The 24,059-nt window shown below is 43.0% G+C and overlaps 1 protein-coding gene across 1 annotated transcript in view; it reads right to left on the minus strand.

Annotated features, from left to right (window-relative positions):
- Window positions 1-2,588: 2,588 nt before the first annotated feature.
- Window positions 2,589-24,059, minus strand: part of PSMG4 (proteasome assembly chaperone 4) — a 71,105-nt gene continuing 49,634 nt past the window's right edge. The window contains exons 2-3 of the mRNA XM_069217719.1: window positions 23,793-23,868; window positions 2,589-2,764 (exon numbers count right to left, since the gene is read on the minus strand). Coding sequence (XP_069073820.1) covers window positions 2,643-2,764; window positions 23,793-23,868 — 198 coding nt within the window. The 3' untranslated portion in view covers window positions 2,589-2,642. The remainder of the gene's footprint in view (window positions 2,765-23,792; window positions 23,869-24,059) is intronic.

The raw sequence follows: 24,059 nt of genomic DNA on the forward strand, positions 1-24,059 counted from the left end.
CCTACCACGTCTATCGGCAATGTACCAGACTGTATCCTTGACTGAAGCAGAGAGTGAGAACTCCAGTGCTGAAGTAGGCAAAACAGTGTGATATGAATAAAAAACAACACCGTAGAACTGGCTATTTGAAAAATAACAGTACGAAGCCTAATAAAAAGCATTTAGAGCAAAGTGCACAGAGGGTCTAAGCTGCCAGCAAATGAATAAAACACATCCAGGGCAAAGTGCACAAAGGCCTAAAGCCTGAAGCTAATGCGCAAAGGATACGTAAAACTAACCACACTACAGTGTGTGTACACATTACTGATTCTCACCTTGGTCCCAGAATTAGAACTATATACCGACTGCTTGGAAATGACAAATTTTTTGGCACTTCAAACACTTTTTCCCCATTGCAGGACAAGTAGGATTGTTCCCCAAGTGATTGTGAGAGCCGCAACGGTAACAAGTTTTTGCGGATTGAGATTGAGCCTTCTTTTGTTTAAATGACCTCTCTTTGATATAGCATACTCCTGATTCATCAATTATCTGATTAATATTTGTTTGTTCATTACCACACACTACAGCCTGTCCACACACTACTCTAGACGTGACAATGGACCTCTCAATGGCCTTCGCTAAGTTGATGACCTCATTCAGGGAAGGACTGCGACACGCCAAGATACGCTCTTGAATTTTCTTGGAATGGCAGTGGAAAACAAATTGGTCTCTTATGTACATGTCTACAATATTGCCAAAGCCACATTTAGCTGCAAGCACACGTAAATTAGCTAAATATTCATCAACAGATTCATCCGCACACTGCCTGCACATTGCAAAGTTAAACCTCTCAAGCAGAACATTTGAGTCATCTGAATATTGTTTTTTGATCCTCTCTTTTCCTTCAGTGTAGACATCCCAAACTGTGTCTTCACCCACTGGTGGTGGAATAGTTGGTAAATTGTCAAATATGCGCTGACCAGCAATCCCAAGATCGTTAAAAAGAAGGGCCAGTTTCCTAGCTGGTGAATAACCAATAGTGTCTATTGCAGATAGATAGTTTTCAAATATTCTTAGCCATGGTGATAACAGCGAATTTGTACTGGATTCCTGATGGAGAATTGTGGACGATTAATATAGAGCAGGTACCACTGTGAGTAAGTATAGTCTCAATGATACTTGTATTCCTCCCAGAGTCTAAGCACAAACAGGTGCCTGAACAACAGAAAACAAACAACTTCCTGTCAAGATATCCACAATTAACTTATATCAGCAGCAACGCGCAAGACGTGCGCCGATATAAATATTATCGTGCATTAGAAACATTCTAAGAGACGCGCGGCAGGCAAAACGATCTCCGTGTAGCTGAAGCGTCCTTAGAGACGCGCGGCTGCCGGCAGAACGACGATCTCCGTCAGCGGCTGCTGTCCGGCAACGAAAGCACCCCTGGAGACTCGCAACTGCACGTCAATGACGTGATGTTATTAAGAAATCCCAAGCGTCGTGATGACGACGAAGTCCCAAATGTCGTGATAACATGTCTTTGAAACACACAGCCGCGCGCTGACGCCAGTTGGTTGCTATGGAACCCAAGCATCAGGATGACATAGGTATGCTCGGGTTCATACACGCCAGTAATTTCTTTTGAAGAGCGCTCGAGCACAAAAATCGCGTACAGCTTAGTACTAGAAAGCTCACCTCGAGTGGGATGAAAGAGCAGGAACAAAAGGCTAGCAGCACACGCACAAGTAAGAACTTCGATGCCGTCTGTGTCGGGTAGAGGCCAGTGGATCGGATATTTACCCCACTCCTGGTACCAAATGTAGTGTAGAGGTTGAATACACTATAAGAAAGAAACTACCGCTCACACTCCTGTGTAAGTTTTAGTAGTATCTTTATTCAGGATCCACGACAGCCATCAGCACCCTAACAGGTCCAGAGTCAGCCTCCAACTGCCGCCCACCAGCCTCTAGAACGCCCAGTGCACTGATGTCAAATGGAACATAGAACTCTTTAGGATACAGAAATCTAAAAGGCTAAAAACCATAACACATGTCAACATATGTCACATATTACAACCATCTTTACAACTTACTTTGGATTACAAATCTTTCCACAAAAACAAAAACTATAATTTAATACCAACCTATTTTTTGTGGGCCATCAACAGACTCCTCACATTTCCAACAGGGCTTTAGAAGTAGGACTGTGCGTCGATTACGAATTGTGAAAACTAAAAAGTTGTGTTCTATGAAATGCCAAAATATTAGTTATGAAAGCATTGAGTTTTAATTCACAAAGATGTTTTAACTCCATTAACTTTGGACCATATCTTAGTGGAAGGGAAGTAAATAGTGAAAAATGGGTCCGCTTCCAGAAATACAAGTGTTCAATAAAAGCGCTGCACAGCGAGCCTGTTGTTAAGGAGACAGTCCGTCACAATGGACAATATTCTAGGACAATAGTATGACTCCAATGTGTTTATGAAGCCACTACCTTTGGGAATATGCATGTTCAAGAAAATCCCTATTGATACAGCTGGCTGTATTTACAGGCCAGCAAAATCCACAGATATTCCTACTTAAGAAATAAGTGGCACAATCAGTAAAGAGGTTTATCTGTTTTAATTGTATTACTATAAGAAAAAGACTAATTACACTATTTCAAAACTTTTCAGGGAACGTCTCCATTTCTTGCTTGATTCGGTTTTCTACGAGCAGTGCCAAGTTGCCATCTGTATTTGGAAGATTGTAGCTGACAAAAACTTGTTTTTTGGTCTTCTTGGCTGAAAGAGAAAAAAAGAAAACATTTTGACTCTAGATCCGACTGCAGTCCAACTAATTGTAACTGTCTGAAGAACAGAGCCTACTTTGTGAGCTTTCCTAAGAACAGTTCAACATTAATTATTGCTTTTAATTTAGGTCTTGGTGCCCGATCAGCTTACTGTACCGTAAATGTGCTAACACATTTTTCTTCGAATTTTAAAATGTTTGGCAAGATACTGGTTAAACTACTGCCAGTGTATGATATGTGCTACTTTTACTTTTGCATATTTACATATGGAGACATTGCACTGCGGTAAGTACGTCATGAGTTACTATATTGCAGGTATAGTTTCCTACCTTTACACAGGAAGTCTTTTACATAGAAGGTTAATACATTGATTAGTATTAATTTAACATTAAAATAGATGAAATGAATGTATTAAAGTTAATTTTGAAGCTAATTAATTTATTAATGTAATATTAAATATTTGCACTTGTGTAATTATGAGAGCTAAAGTATTTTTTCGATCTAAAAGAAATGAAACAAATTAAATATTTAATATCAATATGCGTGGGGTACTATTGTAAATGTTAATATACATGTATCTATATAGATCTATGAAGCATTAGTGTGTGTGTGTTTGTTTAGGCATTATAAAATACCTTGTATTTATTTATATACATATGTTAAAACTTGTGTTTCGTCCTTCCTCCCCCCCCCCATGCAAAGCCAGATACTCAAAGTGTTTGGCTTTGTTTGTGATTTTTATTGTATTTACACTGTCTGCCTGACTCGTGAGTTTCAGTCTAATCCAGCCTCAAAAGCCCACTCAAGTCATATTTATCAGACTTTTTTCGCAGATGTGCTTTCTATTGTGTTTGGGTGCCCCAGACCACTGCCGTAGGGTCGGTCAACTTTGGGGTTTCCCTCTCCCACCCATGCTTTTTGAAAAGGCTTTTTCACAGCACACAACTTGGAGCAGAATCATTTTCAGCCTTAAACCAGCTAATCACATTTTGTAAAAACATTCAAAACTTGATTAGCAGGATTTAGGAGTCATGACTTGCTAAAATTAGGAAATTACTTATTTTTCACACACACACCCTCACAAAACTTGCTGAGGAAGGAGGTGTCACATTTGGTAGAAATCCGTCCACTGGGTCAAAAGGTATAAGTAGATCAAAAAATACATTTTTCAATGGAAACACCATCAGACCAGAACCACAACTACACAGTGACAATGGCAACTACATAATATATCTAAAAGGGGGATTAGTAGGGTTTACTGCCTCCTAAAACAAGATATTTAAACATTATGGAAATAGGAACAAAAAAATAACTGAACTGAAAGAAGGTTAAATCTCTACATTTTGAAAGAGATTGAGAATTGCTGTAAAGTGGTTGAGATAAAATATATTGTATGGAATCAATGTTACAGAATTATTTTTAAATATTTTTTTACGAATGCTTTATTTTACACCAACCAGGGCACTGGCAGAAACTGGTAATTGCTTTGTCTTTTAACTGCTACTCTTTGAATATTCTATGCAGATGGAACACCCATTCAATGTAATTACATGTTTTAGTTGCACCAAAGGTAAACTTCTTGAAATATTCAGAAAAGCTCGGTCCGCGACTTGATGTATGGCAACACGCAATACCCCATTTAACTCCAATCTTCTTTATTCTCTTTTCAAACTGCTGGAAAAGAAAGTTATACATAAACTTGCCACAAAAATCAAAACCTCCAAAGTCCTAGTAAAACATTGCCCAGTTGTGCTTATGAAGAAAGTTCTCCAATCCCTTACAGCTGACATTGCAAGCATAATTAAACTCTCCTCTGCTAAATGGAAAAGAGCCTGAGTCTTATAAACATGCAACCAAGATTGCCCTCTACAGAACATTTCAAGCCTCCCAAACACAAGCAGAACCCTGGAAATAGAAGTCACCAAACAACTGCAGGAGTACTTTGAGATCATCATCACTTAAACTACCCAAGACACAGAATCGGAATTTGCAAATGCTAGAGAAGCGGTACCCTGGTCACCCCAGATGAGTCAACAAGTGGCTTTGATCCTCCTTGACTTCTTAGCTGTCTAGGACATGATCGACCACACCACCCTGTTGGACAGACTGACTACAACATACAGGCCTTGAACTGAAGAAAAAAATAGATATAGTATTGTCTCATTGGCCTGTCAAATGCAAAACAGATGCTAGCTAGGGTCCTGCCTCTCTGGTCTATACAATTACATCTACATGCTTCTAAAGAAAATTGCTGATTGCAAGACAGTGCAAGTACGTCCCACGATTTATATCGTAATTCCAACAGACTTAAACGAAGTACTTCGTTCCAAAGTGAATTCATGCAGAGTTGTTTAAAAATCGCATAATCAATCATCATTCATTGCTTTTTGCATTTTCACATGATTAGCAATAATCCACTGCACTGATGTAGAAACAAAAACTTCACAGTGAAATGTCAACAATATATGGTATCACTATTATCTAACGACAAACTTAACAGATCCCAAGCCATTTTGGGTCAAAGACCCTTCATCACTGCCATCTAGTACGCCACCAGTTTAAAAAAAAAAAAAAAACATGAAAATGCCTACGTGTTATATTGTATATAGATAGAAGCAAAATGTACACCCACCAAGCAGGTTAAATCTGTTGCCTCCTCCTGCTGGCACACTCCGCAAACTTCAGAAGATTTTCAGATGGATCCCAGCAGACTGTCGCAGCACAGTCACCCACGCCTTAGTCACTAGCAAGCTTGACTATGGCAGCGCCCTCTACACCGTCACCTCAACCAACAACATAAAAAAACCTACAACTCATCCAGAACGCCGCCGCCGCCAGACTCATTCTGGACCTCCCTCGCCGAGAACACATCTTCCAACACCGGAGGACCCTCCACTGGTTACCAGTCGAGAAGCGAATCACCTTCAAGCTTCTCACCCACACATACAAGGCCATATACAATGCAGGACCAGCCTACCTGAACCACTGTGTCTCCTTCCACACCCCTGCCAGATCCCTCCGCTCTGCCCAGATGGCCCTGGCCACCATCCCTCGCATCAGTAAAACCACCGCTGGAGGACGCTCCTTCACCTACACTGCAGCAAAGCCCGTCGCTCACCATCTTATCAGGTCTCAAGATGTGGCTCTTCGGATGAGGCCCCTCCGTTCCCCTCAGCACCTTGAGACACTCACGGGTGAGTAGCCGCGCTTTACAAATACTGACTGATTGAACCATAAAATGTGAATACACTGTAAAATCATGCATGCGTCACCCCTAAAATTGATCTTGTGTACAAAGTAAAAGAAAACATGTGCTCAGGTGCTCAAAAACTAAAGTAACCAAGGTAAATTGCCACATTCCAATGTACAACAGCAGCACGCTCATAGATAGCTTCATACAACATCAGACAGTCAATTCATCATTACAAAATGATTATGCCAGCATCCTGAGCAGCGTACATATCGCACAATCATACTATTACCACTGCCTTGTGTACAAAAACATGACACGTGCAACACAAAAACAGTGCTCTAGTGTTCAAAACACCAAACAATACCTTCAGACAAGGGTGGAGTGCTCATAGATTCAAACCGGACTATGCAAATGCCATCAGAGTGAAGAGAAGGGAAGAGTGTCTTGCAATCAGCAATTTTCTGAGTGTGCATTGCATGGAAAACACACCAGGACAGCATGTTGAATAATAATAATTTAGTTCAGTGGTTCCCAACCTTTTGACTTCCATGGACCCCAACTTTACCACTACTGGAGCCCGGGCACAGCCACTGAATCATAATGGCAATCCGGGGACCCCCCCTCCTCTGAGTCATTAATGGAAGCCGGGGACCCAGCCCTAAACAATGTCAATAATTTGAACCGCAAAACAATACACAAAAAATACAGAAACAAGCATTCCATCAAACACATACAAAAATGGTAACATATTATTTAGTTTGCACACAAATAAAATAAAAAAAATAAAAATGAATAGGAAGGTTGGAACTTTTCTAAAATTGAAGCAACACATTGTCGGCACTATATTCTGTTTGATGCACCTGCACTGCTCCAATGAATCAATCAAAGGATACTAATTTATTTTTTAACCTGCAATTTCAAATTCCTTGACATTTACAGTAGTACAGTTCAAAAGTTTCAGTTGTACATTTAGACACTTTATTTAAATGCACTTTATTAATCTGTTAAAATTAGTTCATTTTCTAAGCAGTCATGGACCCCCTGAGGAGGCCTCTTGGACCACCACAGGGCCCCGGATGACAGGTTTGGAACCACTGATTTAGTGATTATTAACAGTTAAATTACTTTCAAGTGCACTTTTTGGACTTGACAGCATTAACATCTACATACTTCCCTTTCATCAGGGCCATTATCGGTAAAGTTTCAAAAGTACGCAGCTGATGCCCAAGCACACATCCATCTCTGAAACAACAAAGACAGTTGTGCCAGCATTACTGAGTGCCTAGAACATATCTAGTGTCAGAAGAAGGAAAGTTCTCTTTGTGTGAATGGATCAAAGATTTATGTTCTAATCATAAAAGGTGCATGGATTAGAGTAATTTCCTTTCAACTGGCCTTCTAACCAGGACACCCCTTTCACCTCTTCTCAACAGACCAGAAATCTGGGAATCAAATTAGCCCTTAACTTTGCTCTGCAGATCAACTTAGTGGTCAAGGGAACTAACTTTCAAACATCTTCTCTTGAAAATCTTTCCACTCCTCCAAACTAACCAGACTATAAATTACACATGTAACAGTCTTCCTTGCTGTGAGACAAAAAATAAATCCTTGCCATGCTGGAATGTATTCAAGATCAGGCAGCCAGAAAATTGGCTGTATTTACAAAAATTGGACCACCTTAAGCTAGCCCCAACTCCCACCTGGTTGAATTCACAATAAAGTGATTCAAAACTCTATGCATTATGCACAGATGTTAATGGGTGAGGATTTGACTAGCTTCATAACTGGCATGCTACTATGCTACATCCAGAAACCTTCACCCTTCATAAGCCAATCTGATTAATAAATAATGCCCATTTAAAAGACTTAAGTATGAGGGAAGGTTAAGGATGAGGGAAGGCCACTGCAGGTCCCATGTCTAAAATTGTGGAACGGTCTTAGCCCCACTCTGGGGGCCTGGTTCGCAAAGTTAAACTCACACTTTGGTGTTAGTTTATTGTTTATTTGTTGTTTACATACTCAGAGTTAAAAGTAAGTTTACGACTACGGAGACTCCGCAGCCGGGGTGTATAGGCCTGTCCTATCTTTGTATGTGTGGAGTTCTCAACCCCGACTGTGGAATCTCCACCATTGTAAACTTACTATTAACTCAGAGTTCATCAATAACACAACAAAAAATATTAAACTCACACAAAAGTGTAAGTTAATCTTTGTGAATCAGGTCCACTGAATTGAAGATTTGTTCAGGAAACTCCTGAAAATCAAACTTTCATCTACATTCAAGGCTCCTTTGGGAGCAGCTCACGAATATCACTTCTAAGTTAATCCTAGGCACTCACCTAGACTTCAACTCTTATGTTCTCACAAATTGTTATTGCTTTTTGTTCTTTCTACTCCAGTGGTCTTGGTGGAGTTTAGCACTCTATAAAACCCCAGAATGAATAATACATACATACATACATACATACATAGACAAGCAGTAAGCACTGAGTAAAATTATTAATCACAACAAAAGGAGTCATTGGAAAGGTTGTAGTCAACTAGCTATTACATAGCTTACTCTCATGAGGTGAGAAACCAAGAGAACCATCTAAAATACTATGTAAGCGGTAAAACTTTCAACAAGCAAAACTTTCGAATTATACGAGTCTATTTTGACCACTGTGATATTCAATGAAATCCCTCTTGAGTTTTTAACACTGCTTGCGGACAATTAGAACAGAAAACATTTTCTTATTTCCATCATCTGTTACAACTAAAGTCTTGCTGTGTGTTGGAATCCTCCTCATGGGGAGGCCATCTTTTAACTGAGTGACTAAACCCAGCTGTATCTCACTTGCATAGTGGACAAAGATGCTTTCTCTTTGCCTCCAACTGACCACCATTTTTCTTATAGTTTATTTCATAATGTTTCTGATAGTGTTTATGTAGATTTGCTTTTGCATGCAACTTTTCTTTTCTGATCTTTCTTATTCTGCTTTGCAAGTTGATATGTCCACAATTCCGTTTTGTCTTCTCTTGGAATACATAAATCTATATTTCTGTGTTTGCTTTTTCTGTACTTATTCATGGAACTCCTAAGCAGAGTGGAACTATAGCGACCGTCTCTCTAGGCTGGTGTTCAGCGATCATATCACCTGTGGAACCTTCAAGCATCAAACGGGGTGCACAGGTACAGAACTCCTACGCAAAGCTTGTTTGAGCCTGTTTAGCCATGGAACAGCATTTACGTCCCCATGTCCACAACGTCTCCTGCCTTATTGATCTCAGCTCTCAAATACTGTCAAGTGACCCTACAAGTAAGCACCCTAGAGGTTTATTTATTAAGGTTCCAAAATGTATAGAGCTCTGACCATTAAATGTGACCGTGAGGAGTTGACAAACACTTCAGTGTAACTGAAGGGTGCACTGTCTTCAAGCTGATTTATGATATTGCCAGTGAAGCTTTTGCTCCTATTATAACCACTTGTAAAACAATCTCACAAATTAACTGTGCACTTATTAAAACTTACTGTTCAAGTCACATTGGAAACTTAGCTAGGAATGTGCATCCTTAGTATCTATTTTTAATTAAAATCTTAGCAACCAGTGTCTTTTTTTCATCTTTCATTACCCTCCTTTGATTACTATTTGTAATAGGACCACAACAACAGGAGGAGGCCGCCCAATTAATCAAATGTATTAACTGGAAAAACTCACCGACAATTACAAACATGGTGAATTCCTGTCTTAGACAATTTGGTATAATGAGGTAATGGTAATCAATTTTCTGAACTTTTTTTTTTTTTATGTAAAGTGTTTGTGGCCCCTTTTCGGGCCCAAGAATCTAAGGCTGTGCCTTATTGGTGTCCCTCACTACCTTCAGGTCGAGGACTTTAATGTTTGGTGGGTCTGTCTCCATCCTCCTCAGCTAGTAGCGTTTCTTTGCTAGCCAATGTGTTCAATTTGACAGAAGTATTCAGCGACTCATACAACTTAGATCCGATTTTCTTTAGGGAAGTAGATGTCCATATGATTCAGACTTTTCTAATTCTCTGGTCAGATCATCTTTTAGCATGCACATATAAAATGGAGGCAATTCAATCACAAAGCCATCTTTTCTCAATTTTCCAATGGAAGAAAAAGCTGGTTTACTTCTGTTTTAGGTCAGCCTTAAAGGCTTTGACTCATATCATTTCTTCTCAGAATACACTGAACAAGCAAATCAATGTATAATATTTTCGGATTAACTTTGTAATTAATTAGCAGCTAATTAGCATTGTCTGAGTAAGTGTAAAAATAATCCCTGGTGTCAAGATGGTATAACTGCTCTCATGAAAGGATGTCCCCATCTGGAAAGCAGATGAGGAGTATCTTAAAATGGAACTAGTCTATCTTCATAGAAAATGGGCTCCAACACTTAAAAAAAAAAAGGGATGTTTGAGCTAAAAATTCCTACCCAAAAATAAAATCTTAACTCTCATGTACAAACCATAGGAAATCTTTCAGACTTTTCAGTTTTCTTTTGTCCTCTGCACTAGAAACAGAGATTAAAGGTTCCCAAGAACCGGCGTAAGCAATAAACACCTTCTTTATCAAGATGGTCCAAGCCTTCAGAACTCTTTGAGTATTGTGTGACTCAACTACAAGCCAATACTCAATCACCGATTCAGTATTATTTGCTGAAGCTTATGTAAGTGATTTCTAACTCATGCTGAGATTTTTGCAACTTTCATGACCAAACTAATTAATCTTTTTCGGCCAATGTTATGAGCCCAACTTTTTTTTTTTAGAAAAGCAATCAATATAGTGCTGCAGAAAAATGCAGACTTTAGAATGGAATGTTCCATGCATACAATTACAGAATTTTCCAGGAATGTTGTGGAAGAATAAGATCCTGGAAAATGTAGTATGTGTTCGCTTGCAGACTGTTTGGATTTCTGCTTATCTGCTTTTCACCAAAAACTTGGGACCATGACATCTTTAAAGGATATCTAGCAAAAGCAACGACCCGCTGAAGATCAGGAGGGACTTTCATTGACAGTCTTGCAGAACCATTCAGCCGATTTTGACACAATTAACCGCTTTCTCCTACTTGAGCATTTCTGGAGCCTATGATTTAACATTTCTGGATTCATGCACTCAATGTGCTAAGCTTGAAACCTTGATTTCATAGCTGTGTAACAATAAATGGAATGTCTCTCAATGATTATTATTCCCTATATTATTCAATATAACTGTTTGTGGCCCCAGTTCATTACATCTGTGTGACTTTAGTTCAGCTTGGCAAAACAATTATATTGATCCAACACCTCCAGTTGGAATTGGGTGTCATATGTATATGAATTAAACTCAGTTCCTGCGGAGTGCCCCTCGGGTGTTCACGAAAGTGATGGCGGTGGTTGCAGCTTATCTGCGCAGGTTGGGGGTCTCAGTCTTCCCCTACCTAGACGACTGGCTGTTGAAGGCGCCTTCGCCCCTGACAGTTGTCTCCCACCTTCAGACTACGGTGAACCTCCTGCACCAGCTGGGGTTCACTATAAACGTGCCAAAGTCACACCTGACTCCCTCTCAGATGCTCCCTTTCATCAGGGCTGTTCTGGACACAGTGCAGTTTTGGGCTTATCCTCCCGAAAAGCGAGTCCCAGACATTCAGGCTATGATTCCGATCTTTAAGCCTTGGTCTTGGGTTTCAGTGAGACTGACTCTGAGGCTGCTGGGCCTCATGGCCTCCTGCATCCTGCTAGTAACACATGCCAGGTGGCATATGCGGGCTCTGCAGTGTGACCTGAAGTTCCAGTGGGCGCAGCATCAGGGAAATCTCTCCGACATGGTCCAGATCTCGGAGGGGACTGCGAAAGACCTGCAGTGGTGACTTTCGAATCCCAATTGGGTCAACGGCGATCCCTCTCCCGTCCCCAACCAGATCTCTCTATAGTGACAGATGCGTCACTTCTGGGGTGGGGCGGCCAGATGGGAGAGGCGGGGATCAGAGGCCTCTGGTCTCCGGCAGAGTCGGGACTCCACATAAATATGCTGGAGCTCCAGGCGATCAGGCTTGCAGTGAAAGCATTCCTTCCCTCTCTCAAAGGGAAAGTGGTGCAGGTGTTCACGGACAACACTACCCCCATGTGGTACTCCAACAAACAAGGCGGGGTAGGGTCCTGGACCCTTTGTCAGGAGGCACTACGCCTCTGGACATGGCTGGAACATCAGGGCATTACCCTGATGGTTCAACATCTGGCAGGCTCTCTCAACGCCAGAGCAGACGAACTCAGCCGCAGACGCACTGTCGATCACAAATGACATCTCCATCTGGAGGTGGTTCAAGGTCTCTTTCTCAAGTGGGGAGAGCCTTGGTTAGATCTGTTCACCTCCGCAGAGAACGTGCAGTGTCAGCTGTTTTGCGCGTTGGAGTTTCCAAGGCGGCACTCGCTCAGAGATGCTTTTCGTCTCGAGTGGAGCTCCGGCCTCCTTTAAGCTTTCCCACCTATCCCTCTTCTGCCCAGAGTTCTCAGGAAAATCAAGTACGACCGGGCCCAAGTTATCTTGGTGGCTCCGGACTGGGTTCGAAGAGTGTGGTATCCAGAGCTATTGAGCATGTCCATCGATCCTCCACTCAGACTGCCGCTTCGGTGGATCTTCTGTCGCAGCAGCATGGGACGGTCATCCACCCAAACCTGTCCAACCTCCGCCTTCATGCGTGGAGATTGAGCGGCAACAGTTGACAGCATTTGCCCTTCCACCCGAAGTCTGTAATGTTATCTTGGCAGCCAGGCATCCATCGACTAAAACTGTATACGCCTGTCGGAATAAATTTGTGGCATGGTGTACCAACAAATATGTTGACCCCCCTCTTTCAGAGGTTCTTCTGTTCATTCTTTCTTTAGCCCTGCAGGGGTCTGCATTGGGCACCCTTAAAGGGTATTTGTCTACCATTTCCGCCTTTCTTAGGCTTCCTGATCAGCCCTCACTCTTTAAATGTCCTATTGTGAGTAGGTTCTTAAAAGGGCTCACCCACTTATTTCCTCCCACTCCCTTCATCATGCCTCAGTGGAATCTTAATCTTGTACTTACTTGATGTATACCCCCTTTGAGCCAATGCATAACTGTCCCTTGCAGCTCCTCACATTCAAAACTGTCTTTCTCATCGCTATCACCTCTGCTCGCAGGGTGAGTGAGCTTCAGGCCCTTTCTTCAAAGCCTCCATACTTGTCTGTACACCCTGACAAAGTGGTGTTACACACTAGACCTTCCTTCCTTCCTAAGGTGGTTACACCATTTCATGTAGGCCAGTCCATCACTTTGCCTACCTTCTACGCACCCCCACATCCTTCCTATGAGGAGGAGAGACTCCACCGTCTGGACCCAAAAAGAGTGTTTGCGTTCTACCTCAATCGTACTAAAGATTTCGGGGTGGACAATCAACTCTTTGTTGGCTATGTGGGTGCGAAGAAAGGGAAGGCGATGCAAAAGCGTACCATCTCTCGATGGGCGCTTCTTTGCATCAAAATGTGCTATGGTTTGGCTAAAAAGCAACCTCCTGAAGGCTTGCGGGCTCATTCTACCAGAGCAACTGCTGCATCCACTGCGTTAGCACACGGAGTTCCTGTCTTGGATATCTGTCAGGCAGCTACGTGGGCATCCCTGCACATGCTTGCTAAGCATTACTGCCTGGATAGTCAGGTCCGTCGAGACGGCTACTTTGGTCGTTCGGTCCTGCAGGACTTTCTAGTATGATATAGTCTCGCAGCCCACCACCGAGGATGGTATTGCGTGGGTATCTATTCCAAGGTAAGGAATCTGCAACTAGAAGTCTCTATCAGATGTATAAGTTACTTACCTTTGGTAACGAAATATCTGGTAGAGACATATTCTAGTTGCAGATTCCTTACCCCCCCACCCACCCTCCCTGCTTGTGAACTGATTTCTAGGGACAGGGATTCCCTCTTTCAGGTCCTTAGCTCTGGCGCACCAATCTCCGTGTTCTTAGCGGCTCTGGCGTGGAAAGTCGTTAAAAGAAACTGACGTCACTGCTCGAGGGCGGCGTCTATGTACTACTCCTGACGTCATCACGGCGACCGCGACGCCTGCGGAGTTGACCAACACCACCTACCGATGCGCAAGGGTATTGCTCGAAGAAAAATCGCCGGATCCAGTCTGACGCCGGGGGGAAAATTCTATGGTAAGGAATCTGCAACTAGAATATGTTTCTTCCAGATATTTTGTTACCGAAGGTAAGTAACTTATACATTCAGAATACACAAACACTCATTATTAATTTTTATTAATACACCTGCGCTAGCAAGGGCTAATTGCACTTTTGCCGATACGTTTGACTGCGAGTGAACTACTTTTTAGGGGCAAGCACAAAGCGCTCTGTCCCTCTTCTAATCCCTTTAGGGGGATTTTAACCACACCCATGTTACATCAGTCACTTTCATTGGTTCGTGGGCTTGCCTTTTAAAATCCGCTTGTTTTCATTCGTGAAAGGCATGCATACGTCATTCCTTTTCCAGTGTTTAGCCCTACTCGAGGGCACCGGTAAACTACAGGAAACCTACGAGGCTTTATGTTTTCCATATGGTTTCTGGACTACTTTTTCTCTTTACTCCGCAGCGCGATCGTGGTGTGTTATACACAGCGCTATCACTCTTGTTTTTTGTGTTTTAATTTAATGTGGCAAGAAAAGTCCGATTAGGCGTTTATAACGCTAATAGCTCTAACTCGATGTAATGCGAGACCCATTGCATTGCAAATGCTTGTTTTATTTTGTGTGCTGCTTCACGCTGATGCTTTCAATCAGCTCGCTTATGTGAAACTGTATCACTTTTCTTTTTCAATTTATGTGGCAAGACAAGTCCGGTTAGAAGTTTACAACACTAATAGCTCTAACTTGAGCAAATGCGATAACCATTGCGTTGCAAATGTCTTGTTCTCTTCATCCGTCTTTCCCATATGTGTATTTTGCTTGCAGTAAATGCTTGAGGCAGAAAAATAAGTACCGGACCTAAAAAATAAGTGCCTGTGCTCCGCAATGGAAGCAACAAACCCAAATTAAGCACTACCTTGAACATACCTCCTACCCCAACAAAGCCTTATCGTCAGCAAGTTCCTTTCTCTATAGAGTATTGAACACGGGGGTAGAAAATAGTCATTCCCATCATTAAAAAATAGATTTTTCCCCTGGCTGCGTTGTGGCAGGCAGTCAGGTTATCCAACGGAAGTAATGTTTTGCCCAGAGTGTCATAGTAGTAGATATAGAATGTTTCATTTTTTTTTCAGACATCATTTAGCAGTAAAATACTGGTCGCTTTTCAGTGAGATAATCTATGTTCATTCAACAGTTCATATAGTTCATGATGTTTTACTTCCATTAAAGCTAGAGTAATCTATTTCTGTTCTGTGGCTGACTCTTGAAAACTGAAGAACAATTCAAATTTTGAAAGCCACAAACCTAGGCTGTGTTACCATTCAAAGCAGCGCTGACCTTTTCACAGGTTTAAACCTCCAGGAAAGCCTTATCTCATTGTGATATCTGCGGACATTGCCTTTAATTTCGTGGCAGCTTGTGGTTATCCGTGGCATGATGCCCAATGCCCACGCCCTGCTCAAATGCTGACCCTCGCAAAATGGTAGTATTTTTTGTCAATATATGGGTAACCATGGCATAATTTCTTTGGTACAAAGCTGATCTTTGCACAGTGGTGGCCTTTCTTGGCCAGTTGTGGGCATATTGTTGGCCCTGGCATGTTGCCTGTAATTCCTGGCCCATTATGGGCATTCATTGCATGCTCCTCTCTCTTTGGCATAATGCTGGTGCTGAACCCAAAACGTTATGGATATTGCAAGTTTTGACAGGAGGTTGTCCTTTCAAATAGAAGCCTTTTATTTGTAGGCATACGTTTCAGCAGAGCTGTTTTCTTTCGGTGCAGTTTGCCAGCCAGACAGAATTAAGGAAGACAGCGGTATCACAAGAGAGAGGTTCCTGTGAAAAGCTGATTGCAGAACCAAAGCTAGCAGACCCATAACCTCATACTGGCCCACTACCTGCAACCACAAATGAAGCACAAGGCTGACTATTGAAAGTCCTTAGGAACACCCCGGCATAAAGAAGCTTCAGGAGGGTGGGAAACAGTGAGGAACATAAAGGAGCGGGCAAGAAGGACACACCAAGGGAGCGCCCTAAAATCGAGGAAATAAGGGAAAGCATAGAAGCATCATAACCCCTGTCTTTCTTCTCCACTCCCTTAAGACCATTTCCAAGAGTCTGTCAACTTCGTAAGTATATGGGCCCTAATTCGGAATTGTCACAAGAAAAACCACTTTTGTCTGTCCGTGCAAGCAATTGGAGCAAATCATTTATCTACACTGTAAAGGATTCACAAACGGCACAGCAGCTTTCAAATTCAGTTGGTGGTCGATGTTTTTTTCACATTTGATATTTTGTAAATGTCCTCGTAGTTGAGCGGGAATTCCTCTTAATATATTTTGAAAACCGCAAATTGTAACAATGAAAACTTAATAACCGAATTTAGGAGTTTGAGACTTTTCCTTTGACAAAGAGAATACCAGTCCAATTTTTTTTTTATTTTACCAATTTTTTTGAAATTGGTAAATAAGGCACATACTGCACAGCCATGCCAAAGTATCCAGGGCTGCTGTAAGAGGCAACACGCTGTTAAAAATACAGTATCCATAGCCTAGTGGGGGCAGTCCTTATAAAAACATTTAGCAAACAAATCCCTTATAGTTTTAAAAAGGAATACGCCACCTTCACTTAGTCGAGACAGACTGGTAGTTATTCTTTACATATTGTGCGCACCCGTGGTATAATGCAGTCCTTGCAGAATGGTGTTGTTAGTACATCGTGGGCGTCCTCTGCAACAAGGTGCCAAAACCTGGCATAAAGTTGATGCAGGCACATTGTTTGCAATTATTGGCATACTGTGGCCATCCTTGGTTCTAGCACTGTGGTGTTAAATCTTGATATAATGTCGGCGTCCATGTTAGTCTGGCAGTTAGGCCTACCATATTAGTGCCCCTGAAGTAGGATTATAAATCATGGCCTTTTATGGGCATCCATAGCATGATGGTGCCGACCCTGACATAATGCTGACCCTGGCCTAATGATGGTCCCACCTGACATACTGTGTGTAGCCTTGGTATGATGGTTCCAAGGCAGAAATGTAAATTACATGTAATATGTACATTTACTTGCAGACTTAGCCAGCTTTGTCTAAAAAAATCCAGGACTTCTTTTGCCAATGCCCAGGTTTTGGAGTGAGGTAAAATCTGTTGCATTTGCAAATGCTGGTTCAGCTTGCTATTTATGTTTCCTGTTCCTTGAGATGACGTAGTTTGTTTAACATTTGTTATGGTTTAAATATCATTTAGCCTTCACACCTTCAATTGTCTGTACAACTGTATGATACTTACATTATTTATTCTGTGATTTCCATCCACCATCCCTGAACCAAGAGACAGAGGATCAACAGGTGTATGCATCCTGTAGTGCTGGGTATATCATCTGCACAATGAGTTAATGCTGGGGTCACTTTGTACATTTTGTGAGGATTCTCATAAAACATTGATCAAAGGCAGTTGGATGTTTTTGCAGCTCATTATAATATTTACTGAGGACGTTTTACATTCAGTTCTATATCCACATCCCTCGCCCAATTTGGGAAAAATGTGTAACCCCGAGTCCATTTATTTATTATATGCACTAAGCTGATCAAATTATATCCAGGTGTGGTTGAAGTGACCAGGCAAGGGCAGACGAGAATCCGTAGGTAGCAGAAATCCCAGCATTTAATTTTTTTTTCTAAAACCACGGGAGACTGAGTTTCAAGCTTTCAGTCCCTGGGACAGAGAATCCCTGGGTCTCTTCCATTTGGGTCTGGTAATGATCAATAAAGACAAGTCACTGTAAATGAGGAAGTGATTAAGACATTGCTGCAAGATGTTCTGAGTCAGCTTTCCAGGCTCAGCCTTGAACAAACATTTATGGAATAAGAGCTGAATTTTAAACTCCATTTTGACATTTATTGGATCTCAGTGTAAGTCTGGAATCAAATGGGAAACATTGTTTCTATCTCAGATTTAAGATGCACCATGACATTTTGCACATGTTGAAGCTAGGTTATCTACAAATTGGGAAGTCTATTAAAAAGGATATTTCCATAACTGTTTAGAATTTATTAGGGTCCACCGGTGTGTGCATGTCTTCTGAATGGAAGTGGAGGATTCTGTGGAGTTGGCGGTCTCTGAACCACGAGCCTCTACTATCTTCATTGATATAAGAACCAAAAGTCATCTCAGAATACCAAAGGATCCCCAAGGTTTTCACTGTATTAGAATTTCCAGTGGCGACTGCTCATGAAGTTGGTGTAGAGCAACAAGGAGGAGAAGAAAACTGAAAGGCCAAAAGGGAGCACGGTAAACTGAAAGTGCTCGTGACCTACCACGAATCGTAGGTAATGTCTGTGGGCAGGCAGGATGGGGATGTGGAAATAAGCATCCTGCAAGTCCAACGCTACCATCCAGTCTCCTGGGTCCAATGCAGACAGAACCTGAGCCAAGGTGAGCATTTGGAACTTCTCCTTCTTGAGGAAGTAGTTCAGGTCCCGAAGATCTAGGATAGGACGTAAGCCCTTGTCCTTCTTTGGTATCAGAAAGTAGTGGGAATAACAACCAAGACCTACTTCTGGCACAGGGACCCTTTCTATAGCTCCCTTGGCCAAGAGAGCCACGACTTCCTGATGGAGAAGCACCAAATGATCCTACGGAAGATGATGGAAGGATGGTGGCATGTGTGGTGGTGCAGATTCGAGAGGGAGTAGCCCTTCCGAATGATCTGCAAAACCCACCCGTCCGTGGTGATATGTTCCCAGTGGGGCAGGTGATGGCAGATACTGCCACCAACTGGGTGGGTGTGAGGGGACGGACTAGTTGGGTTTGGAGGCTGCAGCGGGGGCAGAGGCAGACTGGGCAGACCTCTGGTTCCCTGTCCCACGGCCATGTGGGATTCCACGTCCACGGCCAAGCATAGGCTGTCCAGCATGCATGGCATAGTGGCTGGGTTGAGGACGCAACAGGGCGCCCCTTTCGTGTCCACGAAAGAGATGTAAAGCAGACTGTGGTGGGCGTGTGGCGTGGGAAAGACCAAGGGACAGAGCCGTAGCCCAGGAATCCTTGAATCTCTCAAAGGCCGAGTCCGCTTTGTCTCCAAAGAGACGAGTGCCATCCAAGGGCATGTCCATGAGTGACTGCTGGACATCCCCCAAGAAGCCAGAAGTACGTAACCAGGCGTGGCGCCATAAGGCCACAGTCATCGCAACCGATCTGCCCCGAGAGTCGGTCGTATCCAGCCCACAATGGAGAGTGAACTTTGCCGCGTCTCTCCCATCTTTCATTGCTTGGGAGACGATAGCACGGGCCTCCTCCAGTATCTGCGGCAGGACTTGCGCAACCATATCCCACAGTGAGTGGGAATAACGTCCCAAAAGACATGCAGTGTTCACAGACCGCAGTGCTAGGCTGGAGGAAGAAAACAACTTCTTACCAAATTGTTCCAGCCTTTTGGATTCCCTATCCGGGGGTGCGGAAGGGAACACGCCAGAAGAAGAGGTAGCCTGGATTACAAGACTCTCAGACGCAGGATGTTGGGACAGGAACTTTGGGTCATTTGGCGCGGGCCGATGGCAGCGAGTGATAGTCCTGTTCACAGGAGCCCCTGTGTTGGGTTTGGAGCATGTACCCAAAAGGACATCAGTGAGGGCCTCATTGAATGGGAGAAGGGGTTCCGAAGTAGAAGCCCCAGGCTGAAGCACCTACGTCAGGATATTAGACCGGACTTCCACAGTAGGTAGCTCAAGGACCTCAGCCGCCCTACTAACCACCATACTGTAAGTAGCTCCCTCCACCGTAGCCACAGTAGGAGGAGACAGCGTGCCAGCGTCAGGAGAAGTATCCAGACCACTGGCTTTGCCAAAGTCCTGTGCCCAGTCCATAGTAAGGTCATCCTGGTATTCATAAGGGTCCAGGGACCCCTCCAATTCCTCCCCGTATTCGTACCCATAGGAAAATGGGTCTGAATCCGGCCTCGGGTGAATAGGGCCCACCGAAGCCGATGGCAGTGTCGGCCGACGCTGCTCTGACTCCGAGTTGTGAGGGACGAGAATTGGGTCGACATCGATAGTGGGCACTACAGATGTCGGGAGCGTCGATAATCGACCCAGCGCTGGGGAAGGTCTCGATGGTGCGACCGGCGTCGGAGTGGATCCGTGCATGGATCCGTAGGTGACCTCGGTGGCCGGGGCCGAAGCCGTCGGCACGGAACCCGAAGGCCCCTCAGCCGAACCCCTTAGGCCCGAAGGCACCGTATCGGGGTCAGCCCACCCAAAGATGAGGCGCATGGCCTCGTAAGACTCTAAGTTGGGCGGGGGGTCGCTCCGGGAAACTCGGGGAAGCGCGGAGTCGACCCAAACGTTGGCTCGGAGGATGGAGGCCTAGTGGTTGGACGCTCGTCCCGCGTCCCATCGGCCGAGCGACGGGGTGAAGTCAGAGAGCGATGGGACTTCTTCGTCTTCTTCTTACCTTGACCCGAGGACTTCGAAGAAGACGAGTGGTGATGACTCTGCGACCGATCTCAAGACCTTCCTCTCGAGTGAGACCGGGACCTATGCAGAGTCGAGTGCCGGGCCGCCATTAGCTTTAGGGACCGCTCCCTTGAAGCTTTCGGGTGCATGGCCCGACACTTGGAGCACGACTTTGGGTCGTGGTCGCGCTCGAGGCACCACAGACAAACGCGATGAGGATCCGTCACCGACATCGTCCGATGGCAGTCCTCACAAGGCTTGAACCCGGTCTTCGGGGATATTCGACGCACCAAAGTCGTACCTAAAAAGCTTGACAAAAAGGTTGAATTCGGCCAAAAAATAGCCTAAGGTAGCTCTCTCCGGATCAGAGTGTGGCGTGGAAAGAAAAGAACTGAGGTCACTGCGCGAGGGCGGCGTCTATGTATTACTCCCGGCGTCATCACGGTGACCACGACGCCTGCGGAGTCGACCGATGCCACCTACTGACGCGCAAGGGTATTGCTCGAAGAAAACTCTCCGGATCCAGTTTGACGCCTGGAGGAAAATTCTAAGGTAAGGAATCTGCAACTAAAAGTCTCTATCAGATAGTAAGTTTCTGTAGCAAAAAAAATAACATAGAAAAATAATGCACACATTTGAAAATGAGATCACAAAGAATGGCCACCAATGTTAGCGAAATGTACTAATCAATGATCTAATAATATGAAATGTTGAGCATCTGTTAGATTAATGTAGTAATATGCCATATCAAGGGTTATGCAGTAAGCTTTAGCTTTATTAATTGTAGGCCTTAACTTAGCAAGTGTCATGGCCTACTTGCCACGCTTCATGTCAAAGCTGTATTTCTTAACGTTTAATAAGATGGCTGTCCTAGAAAGTTAAACTGTGATTTCTATTGTATTGTTTAAATGTGCTCATAACGGAAGCTTTCTCAAGAGAACCAACTGCTAGAAGATGATGTTCCTGTGGATGTAACATTTTGTATGTAATGTGTGTGAGACTGACTTTCTCAGGAGAAGAACAATGGAGATACTGACTGAAGTGGAAGCTGCAACAATATTGTTACCCGACAAGCCAGATGATGAGGACATTGCAAGACAAACCAATCAACGACATGTGAATGGAGTAATAGTAGAATTCATAGATTTCGGGTTTTAGTTTTATTGGACAAAGTGTGAACATGCGATTAACTGACCAATAGGGATTTGGGAAGTAGTTTTAGCAGTTTTGACTTAACGGGACTGCACTGAGAAGAGACAAACATTGTGCCTGTGCGTTTTGTCTTAACCACATTGCATTTTGCCATAGATTCGTTGCCCATTTTCTTGCTGGCTGAAAGGTCAATATTTCTTATGCGTCTGGACAAGAGGTGTCCTTGACTTTAATGCTTAAGAGACTTAGCGCTTTCTGAACTTTGATGCTGAATCCTGATGCCTTGCTGATCGACTCAGGTCCTGAGGATGAAGAATGACTCTGCTTGATGATCCACACTGAGGATAGGTATTATGACCCGGACTGTTGATTATTATGCATTTGCTTTTTCTTTCTAGGTACCGACTGCACTGTTTTGATAGAGCCATAGTTAGATGTTTTCCACATTTGTGTTACTAAATTGTTTTGCATGAAGCCCAACATGCTGATGCTAATCTGGTGTTAGTTAAAGATCCTCACTAATGAAATCATGCTAATAGGGATTAATGTTTGATGAATTTCTCTGCTAAACTTAATGTAAGTAATTACATTGACGCAGTTGACTTTGTTATTGATTTGCACCATAACCTTAGAATGTGTTGTAGTTCAAGCTTTGATTAGATTACGTTTCTTCCATTGCTTTGGACAGCCAGTATTGTTTCTGTGTGTGTTTCATTTGATTTTGAGATTAATCTACATGACCTTAGCATTGTTAATATAGGCAAATAAATATTTTAACTTTTACTAAACGGTACAGTTATTCATGACTGAAAGGTCATGATGCGTGACAATTACTGACTCCATTGATTATTGGTTGATGTTGATTATTGTGTATTGATTATGTACTGGAGCTGTAGTAAGAACCTCTTAATTGCGAGTTAAAGGCTCATCGACCTATTTGCGTTCCCTTGTAAGTTTACTTATTAAGGTCAGACACGCTAACACCCTTTAACAGGGGCGATGTCCAAAGCAGTAACAAAACAGCTTCAAGGGGTGACAAACATAAAGCATTTATCAACAAAAATAAAAGATTTTTGAAGGGCAAGCCCATGAATGAGTGATAATGATAGACATGCAGTGGGCGTGCTTAAAAGCCCAGATACATACCAACAAGTCGGAAAAGCTGCCATGCCAAACCTAAAAAAGAAAAAGTGCCACAGAGGGGAAAAGCAGAAAACTGGAAGAGTGAACTGAAGGGGCAGGGAGGGGCTGTAAAAGGATTGAAGAGGCCCATGATGGTTTCAGGATTACGCTGTCTCAGTATTCCATGTTCGCACATTTACTTGCAGCAGCCGCATGTTTAAGAGGAGGGCTTTGGGCACAGGCATGTTTTTATTTACAAATTAAGCACTGGTTCAAGGGGATGAGGTACATGGCCTGGGAAATGAGCTAATAGTAGGTGTACCTCTAGGGTGGGCCCAACTGGTGTGTCTCGGGAGGTCAGAGTGGATGGATGTGCATCATCAGCAGCTATAGGCAGGCAGCTTTGCCTCTCCACATGCCAGGCGAGGGAACTGATGTGCTGGCATGCAAAGGGGGTTCCTCTTTTCTATTCCTCCTCCCCCCACCAATGCTACAAATGGTACCAGAAGGACTTTTTATTACCATTGCAATGCACAGGAACGTATTTTTCCACTGCGTGACAATGATACCTTATTCTGTCAGTAATGGAAGCATGACTGGCTCAATTATATGATCCACGCTTTTTTGGGAGAGTGACATACGGACCAAAAGACAATGAGCCGACTATTGTTTTACATAAAAAAACTTTTCTGTAAGTGCTTCAATGCCTCATCAGGGGTAGTAAGAGCCATATACATGCAATTTCAATTACATTTTGTATCCACTTCCACCCTCATAGGGTTAAGCAGATTAAGAATGTTTTATACTGTGCTTTCCTTCTGCTTCCGAGTATATGCAAGTACATGCAAATATTTTATATTGTTCCTTTTGTTGCATTAATTGTAATAAACACTGTATAAAAACATTAAAGAATAATAAAAAGCTATAGTTAACAGCATGGTGCAATAACTGAGGACGCGTAGTAAACTCACCTAATCTTTGTGCAAAAGAAGAAGCTGTGGTATCAGAGGTATCTCCTAGAATACACGTAGCCACTGGAATCGAGTCCTGACAACAAAGCAAATTTAAGGATCATTTCTCTGCTGCAGCAGTAGGGACAACTGAAAATTCGGTCTACGTCTGATGTGATTATTTTTTTCTACAACAGGAGCTATCATTCTGCATTAGAAAGTAGACAAACATTTTTTTTAAAATTCTGGAAGGAAGTTGGCATGTGAATTTAGCACATATTTTCAATG

The sequence above is a fragment of the Pleurodeles waltl genome, chromosome 2_1 (assembly GCF_031143425.1).
Source record: "Pleurodeles waltl isolate 20211129_DDA chromosome 2_1, aPleWal1.hap1.20221129, whole genome shotgun sequence".
Lineage (NCBI taxonomy): Eukaryota > Metazoa > Chordata > Amphibia > Caudata > Salamandridae > Pleurodeles > Pleurodeles waltl.